The sequence below is a fragment of the Centropristis striata genome, chromosome 1, assembly GCF_030273125.1.
Source record: "Centropristis striata isolate RG_2023a ecotype Rhode Island chromosome 1, C.striata_1.0, whole genome shotgun sequence".
NCBI classification, from domain to species: Eukaryota; Metazoa; Chordata; class Actinopteri; order Perciformes; family Serranidae; genus Centropristis; species Centropristis striata.
The window spans coordinates 11,763,584-11,790,360 of NC_081517.1; the positions used below are offsets into that span (position 1 = coordinate 11,763,584).

General features: G+C 35.3%; 1 protein-coding gene across 3 annotated transcripts; it reads left to right on the forward strand.

Annotated features, from left to right (window-relative positions):
• The first annotated feature begins 1,028 nt into the window (after positions 1–1,028).
• On the forward strand, positions 1,029–26,451 carry ero1b (endoplasmic reticulum oxidoreductase 1 beta). 3 transcript variants are annotated; one of them, XR_009394141.1, is made up of 17 exons: positions 1,029–1,907; positions 7,365–7,484; positions 8,426–8,509; positions 8,893–8,934; positions 12,178–12,260; positions 13,981–14,054; positions 14,178–14,298; positions 15,199–15,245; positions 15,795–15,806; positions 15,896–15,922; positions 16,148–16,240; positions 16,894–17,140; positions 18,833–18,902; positions 19,630–19,716; positions 20,812–20,945; positions 21,353–24,612; positions 25,064–26,451. XR_009394141.1 is itself a non-coding variant. In XM_059330807.1 (16 exons), the coding sequence occupies exons 1-16, from the start codon at positions 1,647–1,649 to the stop codon at positions 21,411–21,413; spliced, it is 1,563 nt and encodes a 520-aa protein (XP_059186790.1). In that variant the 5' UTR covers positions 1,029–1,646; the 3' UTR covers positions 21,414–26,451. The 3 variants fall into 3 exon arrangements, 2 of the variants coding, with proteins under 2 accessions (XP_059186790.1, XP_059186800.1); XM_059330807.1 differs by having other exon boundaries at positions 21,353–26,451; XM_059330817.1 differs by lacking the exon at positions 1,029–1,907 and adding an exon at positions 3,198–3,369 and having other exon boundaries at positions 21,353–26,451.
• The last annotated feature ends 326 nt before the right edge of the window (positions 26,452–26,777 follow it).

Here is a 26,777-nt window from a genome sequence, read left to right on the forward strand (position 1 = left end):
TTAATGTTCATGATACTTGTCATGTTTCTCCGATCTGCAATCTTGATGAAGTGACTCCTACCAAAAGTTGGTCCTAAGCCGCCTGACTAACTGTGATGGAGTTATAAAATACATTTTTTTAAAAAGAACCACATGGGCAAAGGAGACATATGACACATAGTGTATGTGTTCGTGTGTGTGCCTGTGTGTGTGTGTGTGTGTGTGCGCAGAGAGAGATGTCCACATTCCACAGGACATAATTTAACAGTGTCTTATTAAGCTTTCACACCCAACAGCAACTGATACATGTTCCAAGCTAACTAGCTAGCTTAAGTACCTATTTTTGCTATCTTGCTAATTTACTTTTCCGCCAAGGTCCATGATGATTGTTTTTCTCTTTAGCCTTTATGATGTTCATAGCATATTTTATTCATAATTATAACAGGTGAAATAAAATATTGAGACATACCTTGATGGACAGTCCACTGCACTGCTTGTCCCAGGAAGCAAATGCTAGCTAGCTCATTTGCTAGCTAGCTCGATGGCTAGCCCGATTGTGGTGGGGCAGGAAAAATAACTGAAAGAGTGTCTAACTGGATTTTTGTTAATTTAATATGTGTATTTACATTTTTAAATTTACGTTTGTATATTTAGTTTACATTTTTTAAATATTTTAAGAAATAATTTAAATATTTTTAGTAATTTTAACGAAGAAAATGACTGCTATGGCCACTAGGGGGCGAATTTGCGATGGGCTAATATACAGATTTGTTTGAAACATATCCACCAACACATCCACCAAATTGTGTGCTTCTATCACAAAATAAACAATTCTTGTGATTTATTGAGCTAATCCGCCCCACGGGATGCACATTTTTGGGGGGTGCTACCCACACGTTTAGCCCTGTTGCTCATTCCATGAATGCACGATCCTTACAAGCTGTACCTCGTTGTAAAGGTGACTAATCAGGCTTTCCAACAATATACAATTCATCACCAGTTGGTATTATTAAAAGGGCAGTTTTTATTCATAATTGATTTATTCGTATAACAAATGCCTGCCACGGCCACTAGGGGGCGCTTTTGAGGTGGCCCAATATCCAGATTTGTTTGAAACATATTCACCAACACATCTACCAAATTTCATGCTTTTATCACAAAGTGAACGATTGGTGTAAAATATTGAGCTAATCCGCCCCACTATAAGTCATTTATTTCTCTTAAATTACATCATTTACACACAGTGTTATTACTATGCCAGTTGCCATCCTTTGTTACATCCTTTTTGAGTGAAATGATCAATAAATGTCATATGTTATACTTTTGGTGAAGTTTTTTGTGTTTCCTACAAAACTTGAAAAAATGAGTTAGGCGATTATTTTAACAGGGTGACGATTTGACTTGATTTCATTGAAGGGCAAATGAGCCCTTTCATTTTAATTTGAAAGTCGTAACCGGAAGTGAAAACTATTTTTTTGTTTTGCTAACTTGATGCTAAGAGGGGACGCTGGTGCGCAGAAACTTCTCCAGTTATGAACCATCGTAGATCCGTGGCCCCGGTTCTGTGAGGGCGGTCCGAGGTCTAACTGTCCGTGTGAGGGTCTCCAGACACCGGGCAGCTCAGTCCACCGGTCCGCCGGGGTTTAACGGCCGCTGTTAGCCTGCGGATGCTAACTCCTGCTAGCCCCGAAGCTACCGTCGCCGACAGAACTCCAGTCGGTTTCTGCCCGTTTTATCCCCCTGGCGCCCCGACAGCTCGGCGAGTGATGTGGAAAGTAACTTTACAAGCGTTCGCTGTTTTGCTGTCGGCCTGGTTCTTCGGGAACTTTGTTTTGGGTTGGTTTCAACAAAACAACGTAAAACCCAGAACGCAGCACAGCGAGCATCCGGACGGAGCGGACAGCCAGGACCAGAGCTGCTTCTGCCATGTGAGTCACATATACAACATCAACCCAAAAACCACCTTGTTAATGTTTAAATATTCATATTCAAGGCTGTAAACGACACAACAGCAGCCTCCATTCACAAATCTTCTAGCATTTTCTACTGTCATCTTAATTTGACGTCACCGTTTGTGTGTGTGTGTGTGATGCTAGCGAGCTGCACATCTCTCTTTTATTTTTTAAGTCTTGCCATTTAAAAAAAAATAAAAGTCAGCATTTATTTCAAGACGAAATTTACACACACTGTGGACAAATAGATGGGATTTGTATTTTATTTATTAAATGTATTATTAAATCGTTACGTTAGCTAAAGAAAACAGTTACAGCGAGACTACCGGAAGATGTTTTTTTTACACGTCTACACTACATGGCTGTCACATTATTTATTTATTCATATTATTTCATTTTACTTAATTGCTGCCGGTTTACTTTGTTCGCCTTGTCGAGGCTGTTTGAGAATGAAATAAATAATATTAATACTGATTATAATAATAATAATAATAATAATAATAGTGGTAGTGGGGATTTCCATGGTTTTAGTGAACAAAAAATAAAATAATAATAATAATAATAGTGTTAGTGGGGATTTACAATATAAAAACAGGCTAACCTTCCGATTAAATTAAATTAAATATATAATAAAAATAATAATGATAATAATAATAATAATACAAGGGATAGTAGGATTTTTTTAAAGCAGTCTAATTTACTTGAAATAAATGAATGAAGAACTTTTTCAGCCATTTCGTTGCAATAATTGTAATTTCCCAGCTTGGCTGTAATTTCCCAGCTTTCTGTAATTTCCCAGTTTGGGATAAATAAAGTCAGTCTATCTATCTATCTATCTATCTATCTATCTATCTATCTATCTACTTTTAAATTAAATTATAAAAAAAGTTTATTTTTTCACCTTCTTGATATGGGATAAAAATAAAATAAGGTGGCAAGAGTAATTATATATGTATTGAAAAAATAGTATAAAATATATTTTACATTTTCAAAGTGCCACCTCTTGAACTTAAGATTTCATCAAACTGCTGTTATTTAGATTAGCGAGTAGGAAGAGCGTGGTGTAATGTGATTGGCTGCGACAGAGCTCCCGCCTCTCCCGTTATCACGGGAGTTATAGTTTTTAAGCGCCGCGACAGCAAGTGCTCTTAGCGGCGTCAGACCCGGAAGCGGACTACAAAGGTTGATGGCAGCAGCTGTGAGGGGGCGGGGTTTGTTTTGACAGCTTGTTGCGTGGGGGCGGGGCCTGCAGTGACAGCTCAGCCCACAGAGAGCTGCTGCTGCTGCTGCTGCTGACATATGGGCAGCAAGTTCACTGAGAGGAAGTTTGATTTTAAACACAGAAAAACAGAAGTACAGAGCAACAGCAGGCAGCATGCTGAGAGGGATTCTCCTCTTCATGCCTCTCCTGGCGCTCGGTGGACAGCTGCACTCAGAGGTCTGGCTTGTTTCAGTGTTGTTTTCTGTTTTATTCAGACTCTCCAAGTGTTTCTGAGTCTGGAGGCGAAATTCTGACTTATTTAACACTAGAAACAGAGTTTATATATATCATTTTTCGTTAATTGTTGATGAAATAGGAACTTTTTCTTATTTTTAAAACACAATTCAAACCAAACTTCTTAATCAATTATTTTTGGAAACCTAATTTATTATAGGTGTGTTCATCACTTGTTTAGACATGGAGGTTTTGATAATAATAAAAGTCTTTATTTAACACATTCAATATAAGAACAAAACCAAGCAGAGATGGATTTAAAGAAAAATCCTCAAAATATAATATAATTAATTAATTATTTGTGAATCAAATGACAGTGAAAATATATTTGAGGTTTCTAGTTAAAAACTGATCAGAAAGATGTGTTAATAACATTTATTTTTGCTGTTTTGAGAGTTGAAAAAAGTAATTTCTAGTGTATGTGTAGAGGTTATGGTCATAAAAATATTTATATAAAACATTAAATATAAGAAAATAAAAGACGACATGCTTTATAAAACATGAAGAAAACACAAATATAAATCAGATGCAGGAATTTGTAAGAGTATAATAAATAAATATAAAAATGTTAAGAATATATAAAATAAAATAAAAATAGCAGCTGAAGTGAAACAAGGTTTATTTGCTGTTGTGGGGAAAAAATACTGATATGTATGTTTACCCTTTTGTCTGTTTATTTGATCTGCTGTTAATTTAATATTATTAATTGGAAAACTATTTTCCTTGCAATGAATATTATATTTCCTATTTTCTTTTCCCTCGTATCATCTTTGGGAACTATTAGGAAGTTACAGATCTGTAATAAAATATTAAAAAAAAAAATTAATAGAGCAGAAACATGTACATATGGAACTTCCACCTGCTTTGCTTTAAAAAAACAAACAAAACAATAACCAGTCTTAGTTATTTACAGTCTAAATGTTTGGTTGTTCTTCCTTCACTGTTGATGTCGTCTCACACATTTGTTTATGCAAATAACAAAAGAATCAACAAAGATTTGAACAGACTTTCAATCACTAATAAGTTATGCAGAAGCTGTTTGTGTTCTCTTAGTTTTATTTATTTAAGTCTCTTTTTCAAAGCGAAAACCATAATTATTACATTTAAAGATATATTTTTTCTCATCTTCTTTGTCTTTTATGACAGTAAACTGATTTTTTATTCCTTTATTTTGCACTGTTGGCCAGAAAAAAACAACACATTTTAATATTAATATTAACGTTATTTTGTTTATTTTAAATTACAATTTATAGACCAAAGAAATTATTTAAAAATTCTGTCTTTTTATGAAATAATCTTACATATAAGTCATACTGAAATTCTTTCTAAGTTGTGTTCAGGCTGTAACAATAACAAAAAAACAAACAAAGATTTGAACAGGCTTTGAATATACTCATTAGTTATACAGGAGCAGTTTGTGTTTGTGTGCTGTTCTATAAGTTTTATTTAATTAATAAGATTATTCATTTCTTTCAAAATATATATTTAAAGATATATTTTTCTCATTGTATTTGTCCTTTATGACAGTAAACAGATTTTTCCCTTTATTTTGGACTGTTTTGTTTTAGATATTTTAATATGTCATAGTATTCGTGATTAGAATGAGATGAGAATTTATAGACCAAACACATTATGAAATTTTTTATGAAATAATCATATGTTTAATTCATATTGAAATTCTTTCTAAGTTGCGTCCAGACGGCCACATTATTAGAATTTAAAACTTTGACTCAGTACTTTACTACAAAAACATTTATAATAATGGCAACAGTAATTCACATTATTAATACTATTTTTATATTTTCCCTACCTGGTAGGCCTACACATTCCTTAAATTGTCATTATTACATTATGCTTTTAATATTATTATTTTTGTTATTTTTCGAGTGGTCTCTGCATGTAAAAATAAAGTAATAAATAAAATAAAATCTTTATGTTTTTAATAGCTTTGGTACTTTTGAATGTGAACAGAGACAATAAACATGTGGCATGAGAAAAGATACTTTTTTTTTAACACGTGTTTATTCGTTTTTTGTTTGCAAATTACAGCAAATCAAACAGCAAGACATAAAGGCATGCAACAGAGCAAACTTTTTTTCCCGTCTTCCTCTCACCAAATAAGTATAAGAAAAACATGTTAAAACTGTAAAAAAGAAAAAAGACGATGAAAATAAAGCAAAAATAAGTACATAAAAAAATAATTTTAATAATAATATAATAAAATAATAAAAAACTTTTAAAGCACACAAATAGATTAATAAAATTAGAGTAGTATTGATAACAACAATTAGACCCTGAATATGGTACACAGTATGTGCCCATAGAGACACACACACACACACACACACACACACACACACACACACACACACACACACACACACACACAAACACACACACACACACACACACACACACACACACACACACACACACACACACACACACACAGTGTGTAGGTGTAATAATAATGAAGAGTGTGTGTGATCCGGGCAGGTTTGTTATTCCTCCAGTTAAACCATGTGTGTGTGGTGGATCATGACTACAGGTGGAGGTGCTGCTGTGGCAGGTAGAGCAGCTCATCTATAAGCCGGGTGGGTTCACGCCCCACCTTTTAACTCCTTCCTCTGTTGACTGAGCTCGTTAACGCTCTCAGATGGTTCAGGTCAAACACATCAGTCTGGACACGTCTCACTGGAGCTCTGAATGTTGAATGTACCATAGAGGTTCAGGTGACACAGCTGGATGTATTATGTATGGAGCTGCAAAGAGACGTCTGTCTGTCTGTCTGTCTGTCTGTCTGTCTGTCTGTCTGTCTGTCTGTGAAGAGGACAGGTGTCTCTGCAGTGAAGCAGGTAGACTTGATTACATGTGGAGAACCGAGCAGAGATAGAATATATAAAAATAAATACATTTAAATATATATATATATATATATATATATATATATATATATATATATAATGAATAAATTGTAATTGACAGTGAATATATATTCATGGTCTCTAGTTTATGTGTAGAGGTTATGATAATAATAATAATATTTATATAAAGCATTCAATATAAGAAAATAAAAGACGACAAGGGTGATAAAACATGAAGAAAAAACAAGTAAAAATCAGATGCAGGAATTTGGAAGAAAACGGTAAAAATAGATAAAAAAACAAATAAAATTAATTGTAAATAAAATAAGAGCAAGTGAAGTGAAACAAGGTATTTTGCTGCTCTGAAAAAAAGTAGTTGCTGTTTTAGAAATTAGAATCGAATTGCAATTATTTCTGAACTATATTGTGATTGTAATATGATATTAAAGGGAAGGGTTATTTTTCCCACCATTTCTCTTCTTTTAACATTAAAAATAATGATAGTGTGATTTTTTTATTATTATTTATTTTTTTGTAAAGATCTCTATAAAGCAAATATATTTTTTTCTGAAATCTGTAGTAAATATGTCTGGACATCTTGCAGCACAAACAATGTTTCACTCAAAAGATGTTTTTTTATTATGGATCAATCTGCAGGTTATTTTCTCAGTTAATCAGCTGATCGTTTAGTCAATAAAATGCCATAATCTCTCAGAGCTCACCGCTTTGCTTGAAAAAAGTAAAACAATTGAAAGTTTCTTTGAAATTACTGACGTTTTTGTGTATCAGCTGTAATCTTTATTTACAGAGCATTTTCAAAAACAGAAGTTTATTTTCACAGTCAGCTTTCTATCTGATGTAAAAATAATTAACTTATTAAAGTGTTTCTTTTAAAGTGTAAATGTAAGTATAAGTTGCTGCCAGACTTTAAAAAAAACTCATATGTTGTCTTCAGAACTCGTCTTTATCTGCTTTCACTTCTTCCTTTGACACTTCCTGTCACTGTGTGGGGAAACTGTTGAAGACATTAATATTCACGAGAGAGATAACGTGAATAAACGTGTCTGTCTGCAGCTCACCGGAGTCCTGGACGACTGCTTCTGTGACGTCGAGAGCATCGACGTCTTCAACAACTTCAAGATCTTCCCTCGAATCCAGAAGCTGACAGCCAAGGACTACTTCAGATACTACAGAGTAAGACTCGCTGCTTTTAATCTGATGTTACGTTTGAGCTCTTTATTTATGATAAAAAGGAGTAAAACAAAAGGCCCGTGGGATTCTAGAGGTTATTTTATATAATAGCATTAGATAAACATATCGTCCCTTAAATTTGATCTGATCACAAATCAGCACCGTTGTTCATCACATTTTGCGGTTTTTCACAGAACAGGAAGGATGACGGATGTGTTTATGAAATATTGTGAAATACTTAAACTATTGCAGCAGAGAACACAGAGAGAACCAGAGTCTGAACTCAACTTAACCCTCTGAACCCCAATGAGACGTTTCAGGGTTGTTTTTTTTAACTCTTTCTACATTCTCCTCTCCGTGTCCTCGTGTTTCACTGTAATATATCAAATCTCTATAAATCTATAAGTCCTGCAGCTGTGTGGAATCAGCACAATCAGAACAACTCAAACGTGTCTTAGTGCAGAATAACACAGAATGACAGAAATAAAATAAAACATTTTTTTTTTTTATCATATATTATATTTTAAAAATTGGGATTTATATATAAACTATTTTCCAGGTGCCAACAAGTGTCCTGAATGTTGTAAAAAAAAAAGAAAAGACTAAAAAAGAAAAAAAAAGAAAAAAAAGTCACAAATTACCAAAAAAAAAAACAAAATTACCAAAAAGACACAAAATTACCCAAAAATACAGATATATGGCCAAAAAATGTTTTCTCCATATATCTGACACTTTTATAATAGAAACTTTAATAACCTATGATACATTCAAGGACCGAGAACAATGGATTTTTTCAAGGTGGGTTTCAAAAGTTAAACTGGTCTGTTTGACTCTGAAGGATAAGAGTAAAATGTATTCTTGCATCTTCTATTTTTTTACTTTACAGGTTTGAACTTTATTTGCAGGTTTGAACCTGAATACTAATGACATAATCTTCTCTGCAGGTGAACTTGAAGCGGCCGTGTCCCTTCTGGCCTGACGACGCACACTGTGCCATTAAAGACTGCCATGTGGAGCCCTGTCCAGAGGTCAGAGGTCAACTACACACACACCTGATTAATGTTGCTTAAAAATACTAATAGTACGTCTTACTGTTAGAACAAATGAAAGATCAGGTACGTAAAGATCCTTCGCTCCTACAGCCATCAGGCTGTTTCATTCTTCCAGAGTTACCATAGTAACTGAATTTCCCCTCGGGGATAAATAAAGTCATTTTGATTGATTTTTTAAATTTAAAAACAGGAGATAACTTGGGCTGAATATTGTTGGAACATCTGTCCGCTCTCCATGATTAAATAACTGCAGTAGTGTTGTTTATAATAATAATAATGATAATAAGGCTCTTGTTTATTTAGCTCTTTAGCTGAAGTTGTTGTTTATTGTTTGTTTGTTGATTTTGTTTATTTCACAGAGTAAGATCCCTGTCGGCATCAAGTCTGGCAACTACAACAAGGTGAGAAATGTTTTAAAAATCAAGAATCTCACAAACACAAATCAACTACTCATCATAAGGTCGTTGTAGTTATCACAATGTTATTAGAGCCGAGGATCACCTGAAATATTTAATATATGGTTTCTGTACTGATAACAAAAGTTATTTCAGTCTTACTTTACAAAACTAGTTTTATTATTTAACTAAAATTCTCAGAAGCAGAACGTAATCTCACAAACCACATGCTGCACAACAAACCCTCTGAACCCCAACGAGACGTTCTTTGCTCTTTTTACATTCTCCTCTTTGTGTCCTTGTATTTCACTGCCACATCTAAAATCTCAATAAATATAAAAGTCCTGCAGCTCTGTGGAATCAGCGCAATCAGAACAACTCAAACATGTCTTTGTGCAGAAATCAGGAAAAAAAGTTGAATTTCTCTGATAAAATATTTTTAAATTAAATGGAATTTATATATAAACATATATAAAGTGCCACAGATGTTGTAAAAAAAACAACAACCCCAAAAAGTTACAAAATGTCAAAAAAGATGTAAAAATATCCTAATAAATCAATAAAGACCAAAAATAGACACAAAATTACAAAACAATGTAATATGACCAAGAACAGTTTTCTCCACATATTGTACATATTGAAGTATTGTCATGTTTCCAGCCTCTCCTGTCCTCTCCTCTCTGCTCTGTGTAAACAGCCTCTCCTGTCCTCTCTGCTCTGTGTAAACAGTCTCTCCTGTCCTCTCCTCTCTGCTCTGTGTAAACAGATTTTCAGTGAATATTTGTCACGTGACCGTTGGTCTCAGCAGAATCAATCATGTCTTCACAGTGTCTCTGAGGAGCAGAATTTAATGTTTTTAACAGGATCTGGTTAGTGCAAATGATTTATTTTAAATGACACATGGAGAATGAAGAGACTGACATAAATATCAACATTTTAACACAAGTTTTGGTCACTTAACTGGTGATCAGTTCAAGGACCGTCGGAAAGTTCAAACTCTGATGATAATGCCTGTTTTTACAGTTTCTTTGTACGATAAACGGAGGATTTTTTAATCAATCTTTAAAATAAAACGTGATGCTGGATAGTGGTGTTCAGAGGGTTAAAGCTGTTTAGGACCAGCTGTATTTGTGCCAGCACTTTCTGTGTCATTAGCTGATTCAGTAGACACACACACACAAACACACAGACACACACACACAGACACAGACACACACACACACACACACACACACACACACACACACACTCTGGTCTTATCTGCTCTGGTAGTTTCCACTGTGGCTGAGTGTGTTCTGGCTCTCGGCCTGATGTTTGTCTTGTAATGACCCAGAAGTGTTCGGACATCTGCCCACGTCTCAGCCAGGGTCCCTGTGCCCAACCAGCCTCAGCTCTGAGTCTGAAGCTTCAACAGTGGCTGTAAAGAGTTTGTAGTTTGCTGACAGAAGCTCCAGTCAGCGTTCATCCTCAGTGTTTACTCTGGATTCAAAAGATTAAAATGGGAGAAAAACAAGTTGTACAGAGAAACTAGTCAAACTCGTCCTGCAGCATAAACCACTTCTCTATTTTGTCTGATTTCTGACTAAGAACCCTTCAGTTAAAAAACTAAAATATATGTTTACTTGACTTTATATCAGAGTAAACAACAAAAATATAACAACTATAAAGGAACAAAATGTAAAAAAAAACAAAAAAACTGAGGTTTCTACAGTAACGTATTGTTACGATTTTATAAACGTTTTACATGTAATACACATCTGATACCTGTTTAATTTTAATTAAAACATTTTTATTCATTTATTTATTTATTTTTCACTACAATATTTTTGTTTTAGTTGTTGATTTACTTCATAATGTCTAATATTTTGTTGCTATTATTTACTTTATTACACTTTTTGGTGAATTATTGACTCAGAGAGAGTTTGAGGAGGAGATACATTTGAAAATGTGTGTTTATGCATAAAAAAATGAAATGCAAATAAATATATACGAGTAAAAAAAGAGCTTTCTACATTAACATTGTTAACACATACATACATCTACATACATTAATATTGTTATGATTTAATAACCATCTTACATGTAATATAGCTCTGATACCTATTTAATTAAATGTAATTAATTAATTAATTAATTAATTATTATTATTATTATTATTATTATTACAACACATATTTTGTTTCGGTTATTCATTTATTCATTCATTATTTGCTATATAATGTCTAGTTTTTATTGCTGTTATTAACTTTATTATACTTATATATTTCACACTTTTTGGTGAATTATTGACACAGGGAGAGAGAGTTTGAGGAGAAGATACATTTGAAAATGTTTATTAATTAAATGTATTTAATTAATTAATTAATTAATTAAACAAATATTTTTGTTTCAGTTATTAATTTACTGTACATTATTTACTATGAAATGTCTATTATCTTGTTGCTGTTACTTACTTAATGCATACTTTATACTTTTTGGTGAATTATTGACTTAATAATTATATATTTGTAAAAGAAAAAGAAGAGGTTTCTACATGAACATATTGTTACGATTCAATTATCAATTTGCATGTTCTACACCTCTGATACCTATTTGTTTATATTACTTTTTAAATTTGTTTATTTTTATTATAACCAGTATTGTTTCGGTATTAATTTACTGTATGTTATTTACTATATCATGTCTATTATTTTGTTGCTGTTATTTACTTTATTATACTTTTACACTAGGAGATACATTTTTAAATGTGTGTTTAGGTGCAGAAAATAAAACAAATTCTGCAATTTTATATATTAAATTATTGTTACGATTTAAGAATCTATTTGCATGTTCTATAACTCTGATAGCCATTTATTAGATTTTATTTTTTTTATAATTTGTTTGTTTTTTATTATTATTACAAATATTTTTTGTTTCACTTAGTATTTTACTATACTAACTGTTATTAATTTACTGTACATTATTAATTCTAGAATCTTTATTATTTTGTTGCTGTTATTAACTATTATAATTTCTGGTGAATTATTGACTCAATGACAGTTTGAGTAAGAGATACATTTGAAAATGTTTGTTTATGTGCATAAAATTACAAAAAACAATTAAGGTAAATACATATTGTTAAAATAAGGGCGGTTTCTACATAAAGATGGTACAATAAAACATATAAAGAAGTATAAAAGCCCTGAGTGTGTGTTCTACAGTCGGATATTGTGGTGAATGTCTCAGTGTGACTCTCTGTCTGTCTGTCAGTACTCACAGGCAGCCAACACCATGTCAGACATGACCGAGTGTGAACAGGCCGAAGAGCTGGGAGCCATCAACAGCACCCTGAGGTGACAGCACACAAACACACACACACACACAAACAAAGACAGACACACACACACTGGCTCCGTCAGCTGCAGGTGGAACAATCAGAATATGAGGAACATTCAAACCGCAGAAACACTTAGCTGAAACTACAAAGATCATTTAAAACCGGCTCAACTCGCTCAACTCAGAGTCTAAATATAACTTCAGAGAGAACAATCTGAAGGAGAGAGACGAGTTTCATCCACTGGGAGCAGCCACTCAGAGCTGATTGTAACAAGTACATTTACTCAAGTACTTTACTTAAGTGTTCTCTATCATTTTATGTAACTTTGAGGTAAATGTTGTACTTAAAAGGAAGGGAAAAACACACAAAACTATCAAAAATATGCAAAACTACTATTCAGAGATATAAAACAACTAGAAAGAGATAAAAATTACAAAAAGTCATGCACAAAATGTCAAAAAAAGACATAAAAGGACAAAAGAGACGTATAAATTAAATGTATTATTATTATTATTATTATTATTATTAATAATAATAATAACCAGAGGTGGAATGTAACTCAGTACATTTATTCAAATAATGTACTTGAGTTAGTAGTTTGAGCTAGTTGTACTTAACGTGAGTATTCTTTCTCATTTTTATGTAACTTCAAAATTTTTTACTCCACTACATTTAGCTGACAGCTTGAGTTACTTTAATAATTAAATGCTGCTTCCATAAATGCATCAATACAAATAATATAATATATTTAGAATGTATAAAACATTTTGCATAAGGAGTACTTTCACTGTTGATACTTTAAGTACATTTTGATACTTTTGCATCAGTAAGTTTGAATGCAGGACTTATTTTACACTAAATTACTGGTACTTTTACAGCAGTAAAGTAATCGGAATACTTCTTCCACCACTGCTGATATATAATCTGGACATGTTTGTGATGCACGCCTGAATTAACTTTGCTCAATTAACTCTGTTCCCGCGATTTCTTAACACACATTACATTGTAACCTTGGTTGTCTGAGTGAAGAGACTCTCCCCAGCTACCCCGTACATATGAAATATGTAATCGAGTGAAGATACGATAGAGAACATCTGTTTCTGATCTTTCTGACCCTGCAGACATTTCTTATTCACCGTTAATCAATAATCAGAGGGAAAACGTTTAATTTACCCTGAAAATGGATCCTCAATATTCAGATTTAAGTCTGAAATACAAATGTTAATAAAAAGTCTTACTTATTTTTATTTTTATTTATTTGTGGCTAGATTTTTAAAAGTTACAATAACAAAAACATATAAATGTTTGTTTTTTTCGTTCCTAATGCATCTTTTAAAATCTGTTCGTTTGCTCTCATTCTCATCTATAGCTATTTTTTTCCCTGCTGATATATCAAAGCTTCACCTCTGTGATTGATAGTTTATTTAACTTTAATTAATCAATAATCAGAAGGATGACGTGGATCCCTGAAGTTTAATTTAGCCTTAAAGTGGATCCTCAAAATTCAGATTTAATCCTGAAATCTGGTTGTTGTTATAGATCTTATTTATTTATTTTTAGTTTAAGTTTCTTATTATAAACATTCAGATATTTTGAATGAAATTGGATAAAAGTGCTCAGTCAGAAAAGGGTTGATTTGGTCTGTGAGTCACAAATAATAACAGAAAGTGATCTGTTTATTTTTTTTTACCATGTTTATCTGTGACTGATGGTGTTTATTTGCCTCTGTGTTTCAGTAACCAGAGTAAAGAGGCGTTCGCTGACTGGGCGAGACACGACGACGCTCAGGACCACTTCTGTGAGCTGGACGGTGAGGAGCAGCCACCACATGTCTCACTGATACCCCTGAGTTTCTAATCTGACGACAGCAGAACATTAAATCCTTCACTCAGTCTATGAAAGTCTGATTTGTGTGCGTGTGTGTGTGTCTTAGATGAAACGTCTCCAGATTCTGAGTATGTTGATCTGCTGTTGAATACGGAGAGATTCACTGGATATAAAGGTCCTTCAGCCTGGAGAGTCTGGAACAGCATCTACGAGGAAAACTGCTTCAAGTGAGACACACACACACACACACACACTGAGAAACACATGCATACTTACTAGTTATGTTTGAAAAACTGCAAAAAAACATGCATCTGTTATCTGTGATTTCTATTAACACCAGTGCAAAACAGCGTCAAAATATTATGTAACTCAAATCACGCATGAAACTGTAATGATATCAGTGTTTCTGGATACGTCTCTGAGCTGCAACAGATACATTATTTGTTTACTAATATTATTCTGAACCCCAAAAGAAAGATAAAACTGTAAAAACAGACATTAATGTAAAAGAGTAACCACATCCTGTTAAAATCATTAAATTCTGCTCCTCAGAGACACTGTGAAGACATGATTGATTCTGCTGAGACCAACGGTCACGTGACAAATTTTCACTGAAAATCTGTTTACACAGAGCAGAGAGGAGAGGACAGGAGAGGCTGTTTACACAGAGCAGAGCAGAGAGGAGAGGACAGGAGAGGCTGTTTACACAGAGCAGAGAGGAGAGGACAGGAGAGGCTGTTTACTCTCAAAATGCTTCGATAAATCAAATGATAAAAAATTGAATATACATATTCTTCAACATATTTGTTATCAGAACAATTTTTAAAATCTAAATCTATTTTTACATATTGTAAACTGTGTTGATCTTTAAGACACAAAGAACTGCCTAAATTCTGTTATTTTTTAAGTGTTGATTATCAGAAGTGTGTCTTTATTGAATGATACAGTACTGACAACTTAAATAGTAATTTAATATACATTTACAAAATTATTGTAAACAGTGAATTCTGCTCTCTCCCTTTTATTTGCTGAAGTTGTTGTGATTCCCCCTCTTGCCAGTTTGACTCTGAACCCTGTGTTTTAGTACATTTACAGTAAAAAGTCTTTGTTGTGTTTTCTGTTGACAGGCCCAGATCCGTGTACCGACCTCTGAACCCTCTGGCTCCCAGCAGAGGTGAGTCAGAAAATAAAAACAATCAATAAGTGTTTCATCAGCTGCAGTTTCAGTTAACTAAACGTGGCGTAAAACTAAAAAGTCTTGTTACTGTGAGCAATACTGAGCCGAGCTTCAAACTGCTGAGCTCTAAAAGACGTTTAAATGTCCCATCTTGTTTAATATTTATTGGACATTTTTCCAGGTTTAGACTGTATTTTTATCTATCTATCTATCTATCTATCTATCTATCTATCTATCTATCTATCTATCTATCTATCTATCCATCTATCCATCCATCCATCCATCCATCCATCCATCCATCCATCCTGTATATATCTATATCTATACCTATAACCCTATCTTTATCTCCATCTATATCTCTATCTGTCCAAAGCTCTATATCTCTATCTTTCTGTATCTGTATCTCTCCTTCTCTGTAATTCCAGACTCCTGACTAAAAGAAGATGTTTTGTGGTGTCTTTATGAGTGTGTTTTCTGTCTTTATTAATAGAACAGATCTAACGCAGCTTTGTTGTCTCTCTCTTTTCTTTGTCTTTCTGTGTCCAGGAGACGACGATGGTGAGTCAAACTGAACCGTCTTCATGTAAATCTATTTCTGGTTGTGTTGTTCAATGAACTGATGAAGTTTCTTCTCTGATGTGTTGCAGGCGAAGGTTTCTACAGGTGGCTCGAAGGTGAGAACAGCTTTTTATTTTAAATATTCTGTTACATATCTATATAGTTCACATGCTTCATTTTTAGAATTTTGTTTCATGACCTAAACATTTTTTTTCAAAAGGCTGTCCAAAATACAGGCATTATCGTTAGAGTTCGAACTTTCAAACAGTCCTTTATGTTTCCATTAGAAAAAGTCCAAAAATAAACGACCTCTCCACCACCTTCTCTCTGTCTGTCTCCAGGTTTGTGTTTGGAGAAGAGAGTTTTCTACCGGCTCATCTCCGGCCTCCACAGCAGCATCAACATCCACCTGTGTGCCGAGTACCTGCTGGACGGTATGATAAACTCACCTCAGAACGGTTGTTTGCTTTCTTTAGTTTCACACCAAAACTGATTCAGTCTGGCGACTCGGTGACTCCGAGGTTTTCATTACAACCAAGGACAACACCAGACTCTATGATGATTTTTATTTTACAGGGAAAGGGAAACTGCCTAGTAACTGTACAGTTATATTATAACATACACTTACATTATAACGTACAATTCCATTATAACATAGAGTTACATTATTATAGTGTACAGTTACATTATAATGTACAGTTACAACACTATAATGTACAGTAACATTAAAACATAGTTACATTATAACATACAGTTGCAATATAATGTACGGTTACATTATAACGTACAGTTACAACATTATAACGTACAGTTACAACATTATAACGTACAGTTACATTGTTATCAAGTACAGTTACAATGTTATAACGTACAGTTACATTGTTATCAAGTACAGTTACAATGTTATAACGTACAGTTACATTATAACTTACAATTACAACGTTATAACGTACAGTTACATCCTTAGTTTCATACTAATGCTCATTCAGTGTGGTGTTTATTTTATTTGTATTTTACACGAAAAGTGTATTTAATCTCCAAAACTAAGAGTCATATAGTAAACTGTTGTTGTTGTTTGGCTCGTCAGAGGGTTGGGGCCGGTCTGTTTGGGGTCCAAACGTTCAGGAGTTTCGTCAGCGCTTCGACACGGCGGAGACGAAAGGTGAGGGCACGCGACGGCTGAAGAACCTCTACTTCCTGTACCTGATCGAGCTGCGGGCACTGTACAAGGTGGCGCCGTACTTTGAGCGAGCGTTCGTCAACTTGTACACCGGAAATGCGCAGGAGGACGGCGCCACCAAGGAACTGCTGCTGCAGGTCTTCAACGAGATCAAGTAAGAAGAGCTTCTGAAGTTAAATGTCTTAAAAAAAGATTGAGCCATTTGTTGGAAGAAAACATTTCCTACAGATTTCTAGAGGGGAAAAAAAGCACAAGAACTTTGCTGAAGCCAGTTAAAGTTCATTCTCAAACAAGAATGAAACCAGAGTTGATCTCTACAGCTACAATTTATCTGTTTTTTTATATGGGTATAAAATGATCTCTCATAATCTCTCTTTTCTTTTGGAAAATCCCCTCTTCATGTTCTTAGAATAATTTCTTTCTCCCTCGTTACACTCCACCTATAAGGCCTCATGGGACATATTATTATCTCAACTTTATTCAAACTACCGTCGCAGATTAAATGATAATGAATTAACGTGATAAGTATTAGATTAAAAGTATGTTTCTTCTAAGAATTGCCTAAAATCCACTTCCATTTATCGTAGAAAGAAATGATAAAAACAGGCGTTATCGTCAGAGTTGAACTTTCCGTTGGTCCCATCAGTTCTGAACGTTTCCGATACAAAAAGTGACCAAAACTTGTCTTAAAATGTTGATATTTCAGTCAGAATCTTCTGGGTCATAACAAGACAAACATCAGCCTGTGAGCCAAGAGCCAGAACACACTCAGCCCTCAGTCTCTACGTGGAAACTACCAGGGCAGATAAGAGGAGTGTGTGAGTGTGTCTACTGAATCAGCTAATGACACAGAAAGTGCTGGAACAAATACAGCTGGTCCTAAACAGCTTTAACCCTCTGAACACCACTATCCCGCAACACGTTTTATTTTAAAGGACAAAAATCCTCCGTTTATCGTAGAAAGAAACTGTAAAAATGGGCATTATCGTCGGAATTTGAACTTTCCGACGGTCGAAATTTTCCGTGATAAAAAGTGACCAAAACTTGTGTTAAAATGTTAACGTTGGACAGGAGAGGCTGTTTACACAGCAGAGAGGAGAGGACAGTAGAGGCTGTTTACACAGAGCCGAGAGGAGAGGACAGGAGAGCTGTTTACACAGAGCCGAGAGGACAGGAGAGGCTGTTTACACAGAGCCGAGAGGACAGGAGAGGCTGTTTACACAGAGCCGAGAGGACAGGAGAGCTGTTTACACAGAGCCGAGAGGACAGGAGAGCTGTTTACACAGAGCCGAGAGGACAGGAGAGCTGTTTACACAGAGCCGAGAGGACAGGAGAGGCTGTTTACACAGAGCCGAGAGGACAGGAGAGCTGTTTACACAGAGCCGAGAGGACAGGAGAGCTGTTTACACAGAGCCGAGAGGAGAGGACAGGAGAGCTGTTTACACAGAGCCGAGAGGACAGGAGAGGCTGGAAACATGGCAACACTTTAATATGTACAATTTGTTGAGAAAAATGTTTTTCAACATTCGTGAAAAACATTTATTCCAATTTAAAAAAAAATAATTTATCAGAGAAATTAAACTTTTTTTTAATGATTTCTGTCATTGTAAGAGCTGAGGACACAGAGGAAAATATGAAAAGAAAGTCTCTTTGGGGTTCAGAGGGTTATATTAAAAATATATAAGAGGAAAGCCAATGTTACCCTCCGCTGAGTTTATTGGTAGTTTTCTGTCTATATATTCAGAGGTTTTGTGTGCTGCCAGAACTCATTCTGGCAGCACACAAAACCTGTTTTGAAAGCTGTTCTGAAGCTGTTCTGAAACTAACGGCTCCTTTCATCTTCCAGAGCGTTCCCCATGCACTTTGATGAGAAGTCCATGTTCGCCGGACATAAGATCGAAGCCAAAACATTAAAGGTGAAATCAAAATCCATCTATCCATCCATCCATCCATCCATCCATACATACATACATACATAAGTCTTTGTGGTTTCAGCCTCACCTATATGACTGACAAATAAACAATTAAATCAGATGTTTTTTTCCCTTTCAGAACTCAATCATTTGACCTCATCTCTGGTTTTCCTTTTTATTTTTTTCCTTGTTTAAGGTTGTTTTTTTTCCTTTTTTTTCGTTTCAGTCTCCTTTTCTTTTCTTTTTTTTCATTAAGGTTTATTTTCTCTGTTATAGTGTTTTTTGTGTGTGTAAAAACACACAACAAAACAAAATCTAATTTTGAAAATATTTTTTTTATTTAAGAATTTTAAATGTTGGTTCCAAATATAATAAGGAGAACGTCTACTTCTATATTTTTGTACTAAATATATTTAACCTAATCTCCGGTCTTTTAAAAGTTTTTTTTATCTTTTTGTTTTTATTTTTGTTCCTACATTAAATTGTTGTTAGGGGGTAATCAACTTATTTACCTTTTATACTTATAAAAAGTATGCAGTAATAAGAACCTTTTAATATAGAAAATGTGTATTCAATCTGGTCTTTTGTTTGTGGTAAAACACAAAAAAACACAATCTGGTTTGACTTGTTCTCTTTAGAGGAAGCTGAGGGCAGGAAACACTGCTGAAGGTCTGACAGTGTCAGTGATGTGTGATGTGAATGTTTTTGTCTCTTCTCTGTTGTCCTGCAGGAGGAGTTCCGCCTCCATTTTAAAAACATCTCCAGGATCATGGACTGTGTCGGCTGCAGTAAATGCCGTCTTTGGGGAAAACTACAGGTGAGCCGCTTCACTCTGTCTGATGGAAATATGCAGTTAATCCCTGATACGTGCTGCAGGAACAGAGACATGTGTTCTCTCTCCCAGAATGATGCCATTCACACATTTCTCTGTTCTCAACATCATCTGGGCAGACCTTTTTACTGTGTGGTGTCCGACAACAGTTGTGTGATTTGTCAGAAATTTGAATGTGACGTGTGCTGTAGTGGGAGGGTCCTATGAGGAGTTCTATGCTAGAGAGGAAACAAATTGAAGTATTTTTGTTGTCCTTTTTTTGTCTTTTCATGTATTTTTTGGTCATTCTGTCTTTCCGATAATTTTAGAATTTATTGGTAATTTTGTGTGGGCTTTTTTGTGTCTTTCTTGGTAATTTTGTGTCTTTCTGTTGGTAATTTTGTCTTTTTTTTTTTGTTGTTTTTTGGTCTCTTTTGCTAATTGTGTCTTTTGTTGATCATTTTTGGTCATTTTGTGCCATTTCATGTCTTTTGGTAATTATGTGTCCTTTTTGGTCCTTTTGTATCTTTTTTGGGTCCTTTTGTGTATCTTTGGTCTTTTTGTGTCTTTTTGGTAATTTTGTGTCTTTTTGGTCATTTTGTGTCTCTTTTTGGTCATTTTGTGACTTTGTGTGTGTGTGTGTTCTGCAGTTGAGATTCTCGTGAGTTTCTCGTGAAATATGAATGTCCTAATGAACTAACTTGTTCTTGTTCTCGCCTCCTCGAGAACACAAACACATTTCTCTGTTCTTGCGGAGTGTGTATCAGCCTTTACTCCCTGCACCGCTGCAGGGAGCAGACAGGAGGTACAAACCTGTAATCAATGTTCTTCTTCTTTATTGCAATTATATTTATATTTTTATTATCATGTCAGCAATACAGAAGTATATCAAAGTATTAAAGTACAGTATATTATCAGCAGAAAATGTTCTTAAAATTACAATACAATGAATTATACCACCTTTGAAAACTGTTGAGTTTTGTTTCAATGAACAATCAAAATTCATGCCCGACGTTACATCAGATGTATTCCTGCTGTGTTCAGTGAACTTATTGAAGAACTGGGACAGCTTGTGTGTGACCGGTGTGTTGTTGTGTGTAGATTGAGGGTCTGGGTACGGCTCTGAAGATCCTCTTCTCAGAGAAGGAGATCCAGAATCTGCCTGAAAACAGCCCGTCTAAAGGTTTCCAGCTGACTCGACAGGAGATCGTGGCCTTACTGAATGGCTTTGGCAGGTACGTCGCCCACAAAATGAAATACAAGGACGAAAAACTTATCCAACTTATACAACAGTGTACACTGTTGAACTTGCACTGGTGAAGCTTGTAACGCACCATCTTCCTTCTCTCCGTTATCTCTCTCTCTCTCTCTCTCTCTCTTTCTCTCTCTCTCTCTCTCTCTCTCGTTTGCTTGCTCCCTCTCGTGCTTAAACTCTCGATCTCTGGCGTGCTCTCTCTCTCGCTGTCGCTCCCTCTCTCTGTGTCACTTGCTCTCTTCTCGCTCTCGTTTGCTCTCTCTCTCTCTCTCTCTCTCTCTCTCTCTCTCTCTCTGTCACTCACTCCCTTGCTCTCGTTGCTCACTCTCTCTTTCTCTCGCTCTTCCTCTTCCCCTCTCTCTCTCTCTCTCTCTCTCTCTGTCTCAGGTTGTCCACCAGTATACATCAGTTGCACAGTTTCCGCCTGCTGCTGAAGGACAACAGGTAACAGCAGGTGATGTCTCTCCTGGCCAGCAGGCGGCGCCGCTCCACAGAACTGCAATAGTCTGATCCTAAAGCCTAGAACAAGGCTTTAATATGGACATCAGGATCAGCAGTGAACACAACAAACACTCTCTCTTCTCCCACTAATCTCTCCTCTTCCTCCTGCTTCTCCTCCTCCTCCTCCTCCTCCTCCTGCTCCTGCTCCTCCTCCGGCTGATAAATCATGAATGTTAACTCTTCTGCCTCCTCTTGCCTTTCGTCTCCTGACGTCTTTCTCTCTCTCTGCTGTAAAACTTGTGGGCCAGTTGACAAACTTTCACCTGATTTTCTTTCTCCTTTTTTTGCTTTTTAATATTTTTTGGACTCTTTTGAGACGGTTGCGGCTGTAAAAACCAGCAGGTTGTTTGTGACGTCCACAACCTGAAGGATGTTCGGGAGGAACCGACGGACTCATGAAACTCGTGTCCAACTTTTTAAAATGTCTCTTTTTGTTGGATGTGAGTCGGAGCTTTGTCTCCTCTGTAAGGACGTAGAGACACTGTGTCCCCTGAAAGGACGCAGTCGGGACGGTTTGTCCAGATAAAAGTGCGTCTGAAGCGCCATGACGCTGCTGCCTGTTCTGGTTTTTGATTTATTTTTTGTTTTATTTCCTTTTTCCTCTCCCCTCTTTTCACCTTTTCCGGTTGTTTTTTTTTAGAGAAGTTTGTTGCTCAAAGCCTGAGGATCTGGACCAATCTGCTCGTGTTTACCATCTCAGGCCTAATTTATGTCAGCTCGCTTGAAGGTGTGTGTGTGTGTGTGTGTGTGTGTGTTGAACACAAACACAACGCTGTGCAGACAGTAAACGTGTGAAACATTTTCTCCTTGTGGTAGACGATGCAGAGTTCTTCTTTGAATCCTCTCTCCGGTTTAAAGCAGTCGGGTTTTCGGATGTTTGGTGGTATTTATCCTCAGTCAGTGTGTGTGTGAGCTGCAGGAGCACTGACACAGTAGATAAACAATGTGCTGCTGTGGACCATAAACTCTATATAAAGAAGCTAAAATATCCAGATACGAGAGCTTTTCATCTGTGCAGTAGTGATATCCGAGCCTAGACCGCTAACAGACGAACTTAAAGAGTTTCAGTTCATCTGACTGGAAGCAGGCAGAGGCTCCGACTCACCGGCAGACTTGTTCCGTTCCTGCAGCCTCGATGTTAGATGCATCGTCATGGACACATGCAGCCACGTCCCAAGTCATGCCTTACTTTGCCCTTTTATTGTATAAATTGTAACGATGCAGAGATGAGTTGTTTGTGTTTTAGGAGAGTCTTTAAGAAAATCTTCCATGTCCTCTGCAGAAATATTCTCCTTTTAAAGAGTGAGTCTGGTTATTAAATCTGTTTATTGCTGTGGACAAACCTGCTGCTCGGTCTCGAACTTCAAAAACACAAATATCAAGTTTCATGTTTCCTAAAACAGCTGCTCACTGTAGTTTTTATCAGACAATCGGAATTAATAAGCAATGTCAAACAAGCAAAAGATGCAAAGTGCGTCCATCTCACGGCTTTATCTGAAGGACAACCACAGCTGAGACAGAAAACAGTCAGAAACATCCCTCTCCTGTAAGCTGTAAGCTCTCCACAATAAAACGGTTTAACAGAGTATTAACCATTCAAAGTTCTTGCTGATGTCTTACAGTTAAATGGATAATTATTATTAATATTAAATATATTTTTTTGCACATTTAAGCCGATCCTCACCTACTTTTCCGTCTCCCTGCAGCTCCGTCGACGTTGTTTATGTTCTGTGTCAGTAGTCCTGCCTTCATTTCCAGCAGTTAACACACACACACACACACACTGTGGATTAATACCTCACACATCTGAACTGTCCCTTTAAGAAGCTAACAAGCTAAGCTAAGCTAACATTTCTGATCATTAGAAAACAACGAAGCAAAAGATTTTTTATCCAAGTTTAGCTGAATCCACTGAGGGAAGCTGAAACACTTTGGTGTGTGTGTGTGTGTGTGTGTGTGTGTGTGTGTGTGTGTGTGTGTGTGTGTGTGTGTGTTTGTGTGTGTCAGCAGTTGCAGCTATAAGATAACGGACTATGACTTGATTCAATAGTTTACCTTGAAACAGTAGCAGACTTTTGCTCCTTTGCGATAACTAACAAATAATTCTGTTTGTGTGTTTCTGGTGAATGGATCATCTGTCTGTCTCCCTGTCTGTCTGTCTGTCTGTCTGTCTCTCTCTCTGTGTAGCTGCTGTTGTGTATTTTGCTGCCTAGTTTCTCTCCTGCATTTATTTTTGCCGTTGTTGTCTTAAAGCTCAACTTTAACCGAGACACATTTATTAATTATTTAATGTAGAGTTAGAGTTATTAAGTTCCTTTAAGATTAATTCTTGCTTCAGTGTTAGTTTTTACGCGTGGAGATGGATGAGAGAGAGGTGAATATTCTCCTTTACATTTTTTGGAGACGTAAGGGAAATTTGCTGGGGACTATTTTCAGAGGCGGATTAATCCGCATTCACTGCTGGTTTAAGTCTGAGAATGAGATTTGTTTAAAAACACAGATTATTACCACTTTTGTACTGAAACACGATGTTTAAATCTTGATAGTAATATCTGTAAACGACACAAAACAACAGGATGGAGAGGAAACATTGTGAAGATCCAGCTGATTTAAACCATTACGATCAATAAGCAACGTCAAACAAGCAAAAGACGCAGATCGCATCACCTGTCAATCAAACAGAAAACAAGCAAGAGACGTCTACTCTTTATTATTTACATTTTGGAAATTAATTCAATTTTTTCAATTTTCAATTTCCTGGATTGTGTTTGAATCGTGCCATTACATTTAAAGATAATTTAGCAAAAAAAACAGTTGTATAAGTGACGTTTTTTACAGACTCATTATTTTGAGAAACCTGGTGGTTATTTTTGGTTACAATGACGTAATTTCAAGATAAAAAAGTTTTGTTTTTAGACATTTTCTCAAACTGACACTAACTCAAGTAATTTTGAGAAATTGAGTCATTATTTTTTTGGAGAAAGTATCTATAGTATATCTAAAGTATAGACATTATTTTTTTTTTTACTTCTGTATTTCGAGATGCTCAAGACATTTTGATTATTTTATGAGATACTAACAGATTATTTTGAGGTAATAAGTCATTTTGAGCCCAATTGATGAACCTTATTTAATAGTTTTGCCAGGTTGATTCGTGTTCGGACTTTAATGCAACTGTCTTGACTATCAACATTTTATGTGTAATTTCAAGTTGCTGTTTCAGATACTACGTCATTATTTCACCGTGAGGAACTTTCTCTTTGTTTTCATATGCCAACTCAGTACTTTGAGAAACCTGGTCGTTATTTTTGGTTACAATGTCTTCATTTCAAGATTTAAAAAAAAGTCGGTTTGAGACATTTTCTCATTATTTTTAGACACTTACTCAATACATTTTCAGAAAACGAATCTTTTTTTTTTTTTAGACTGCTGAGTTATTTGGAGAAAATGTCTTATTAGACATTATATTTGAGATATTATGTCTTTACTTCGAGATGCACAAGACATTTTGATTATTTTTGAGATACTAACAGATTATTTTGAGGTAATACGTTATTTTGTGCCCAAGTGATGAACCTAATTTAATAGTTTTGCCAGGTTGATTCGTGTTCGTGGACTTTGTTTCTCTACGTAACGTCTCTTTTTAAATCTCACCAGTCGAGTCCACTCACACACTTTACTGCAGATCGGCTTTAATGCAACTTTCTTGACTTGCAAAAATTATCTGTTAAATTCCCCAAACATCAGGTATGAATTCATGGCACGATCCGAACATGATCACAGAATTATTTGGCTTTCGCGGTTAACTACTGTAAACAAATAACCTCTACAGATGTGAGTGAGATATTTTTCCAGCTGTTAATAAAGTATAAAATCTGCTTTATTACAGATGGAGCGGACCAAAGAGTTTTAAGTTGCCTACATTTTATTTTAATGTGTTTGTGTTTGATGCCCAGAAGGTGTTTATCTTTTTACTTTATTAATTCTTTATAATCTTGATGCTTCGGAGATGTGATGTTACATTAAGGTAGTTTCTCGGATACGCTGAAGCTTTTTTTTGTTGTTGTTTTCTGGTCATTTAGTAAAAATGAGGCTTAGTCTGATGTATCACTGATCTATTTAATCGTCTAAAATCGGAAATAAGATTAGAAAAATATGATTAAAATAAATGTTACAGTATTAAGAGCAATATTAAAAGCTGCTTGCCGGTATCTTACGCTTTAACGCCAAACATTGCTATTTTTATTAAATTGGGACAAATTAAAGTTTAAAATGCCTGATTGAAGTGAACTCTTCCTTTTTATTTTTGGACATATGATCCAAGATTTTGTGGATTGATAAATACATTTTTTCAATTACAAAATTTAAAAAAATTGTGAGGAGAATTCAAACAGGTAAATTTTAAACACTTTGAGTCAGATGGATGATTTTCAAAATAAAACAATTAAATTTAGTGACAATATTACATAAAATAAAATTAAAGTTATTAAGACTTTTCTTTTTTTATAGTTATAATTAAGTTGTAATTAATTAAGGACTGTTTATCATTTTTTATGTCTATTTTCTTTCATTTTTCTTTCATTTTGTGTGTGTGTGTGTGTGTGTGTGTGTGTGTGTGTGTGTGTGTGTGTGCGTGTGCGTGTGTGTGTGTGTGCATGCATGCCTTCCTCTGAGCCTTGCATGCCCTCCAGCAGCTGGACGTCCCGTTACAGTCCACTCGTCAGCCTTAAAACTAAACCGCCATTTTTGGGGGGGGGGAAATGACACAAATAAATAAATAAACAGATTCAAACAGAAACCGGCTTCAGATCTTCACGCTCGCCATGTTTGAATTAAAATCTGTACAGTTTGTAAAAAAAACAGGTTGAAGTTACCTTTTCTTTTGCTTTCAGATCTCTATGAATATTATATAGTTGCACCACGTTGATGTGTGTACCTGTTGAGTATATTTATTTGAAAAGAGGAATAAATATTTCTGGACATCACTGAACTCTGTTTGCTTTGTGATTTTAAATATTGATGCATTCTGAGTATTTCTGCACTTGTTATCCCTTATTTTCCTGTGCACACAGCTTTATTTGTTGCAATATTCTCACCAGGGGGCGCTCACGCAAAACATTCTCTGGAAAAGTCACCGAGTCTCACTGCCCGATCCGTTCCGGTAATCAGATTCGTTCCGGTAACCAGACCATAACAACCATAAGTTTCATAACGAGTAAATCAAACAATAACATTATTTTATTTAAACCCAAGAAACTGCTGAATACACGTTTTTCTTGCTTTTGTAAAGAAAGAAATAAAGAAAATTCTC

What these genes read in the sequence shown, in the direction of transcription:
- ero1b (XM_059330807.1), top strand. Translation starts at nt 1,647, where the DNA reads ATGCTAACTCCTGCTAGCCCCGAAGCTACCGTCGCCGACAGAACTCCA. An exon ending in CCACTTCTGTGAGCTGGACG is followed by an intron (nt 14,055 to 14,177) that starts GTGAGGAGCAGC and finishes TGTGTGTCTTAG; the next exon opens with ATGAAACGTCTCCAGATTCT. An exon ending in TCGAAGCCAAAACATTAAAG is followed by an intron (nt 18,903 to 19,629) that starts GTGAAATCAAAA and finishes GTTGTCCTGCAG; the next exon opens with GAGGAGTTCCGCCTCCATTT.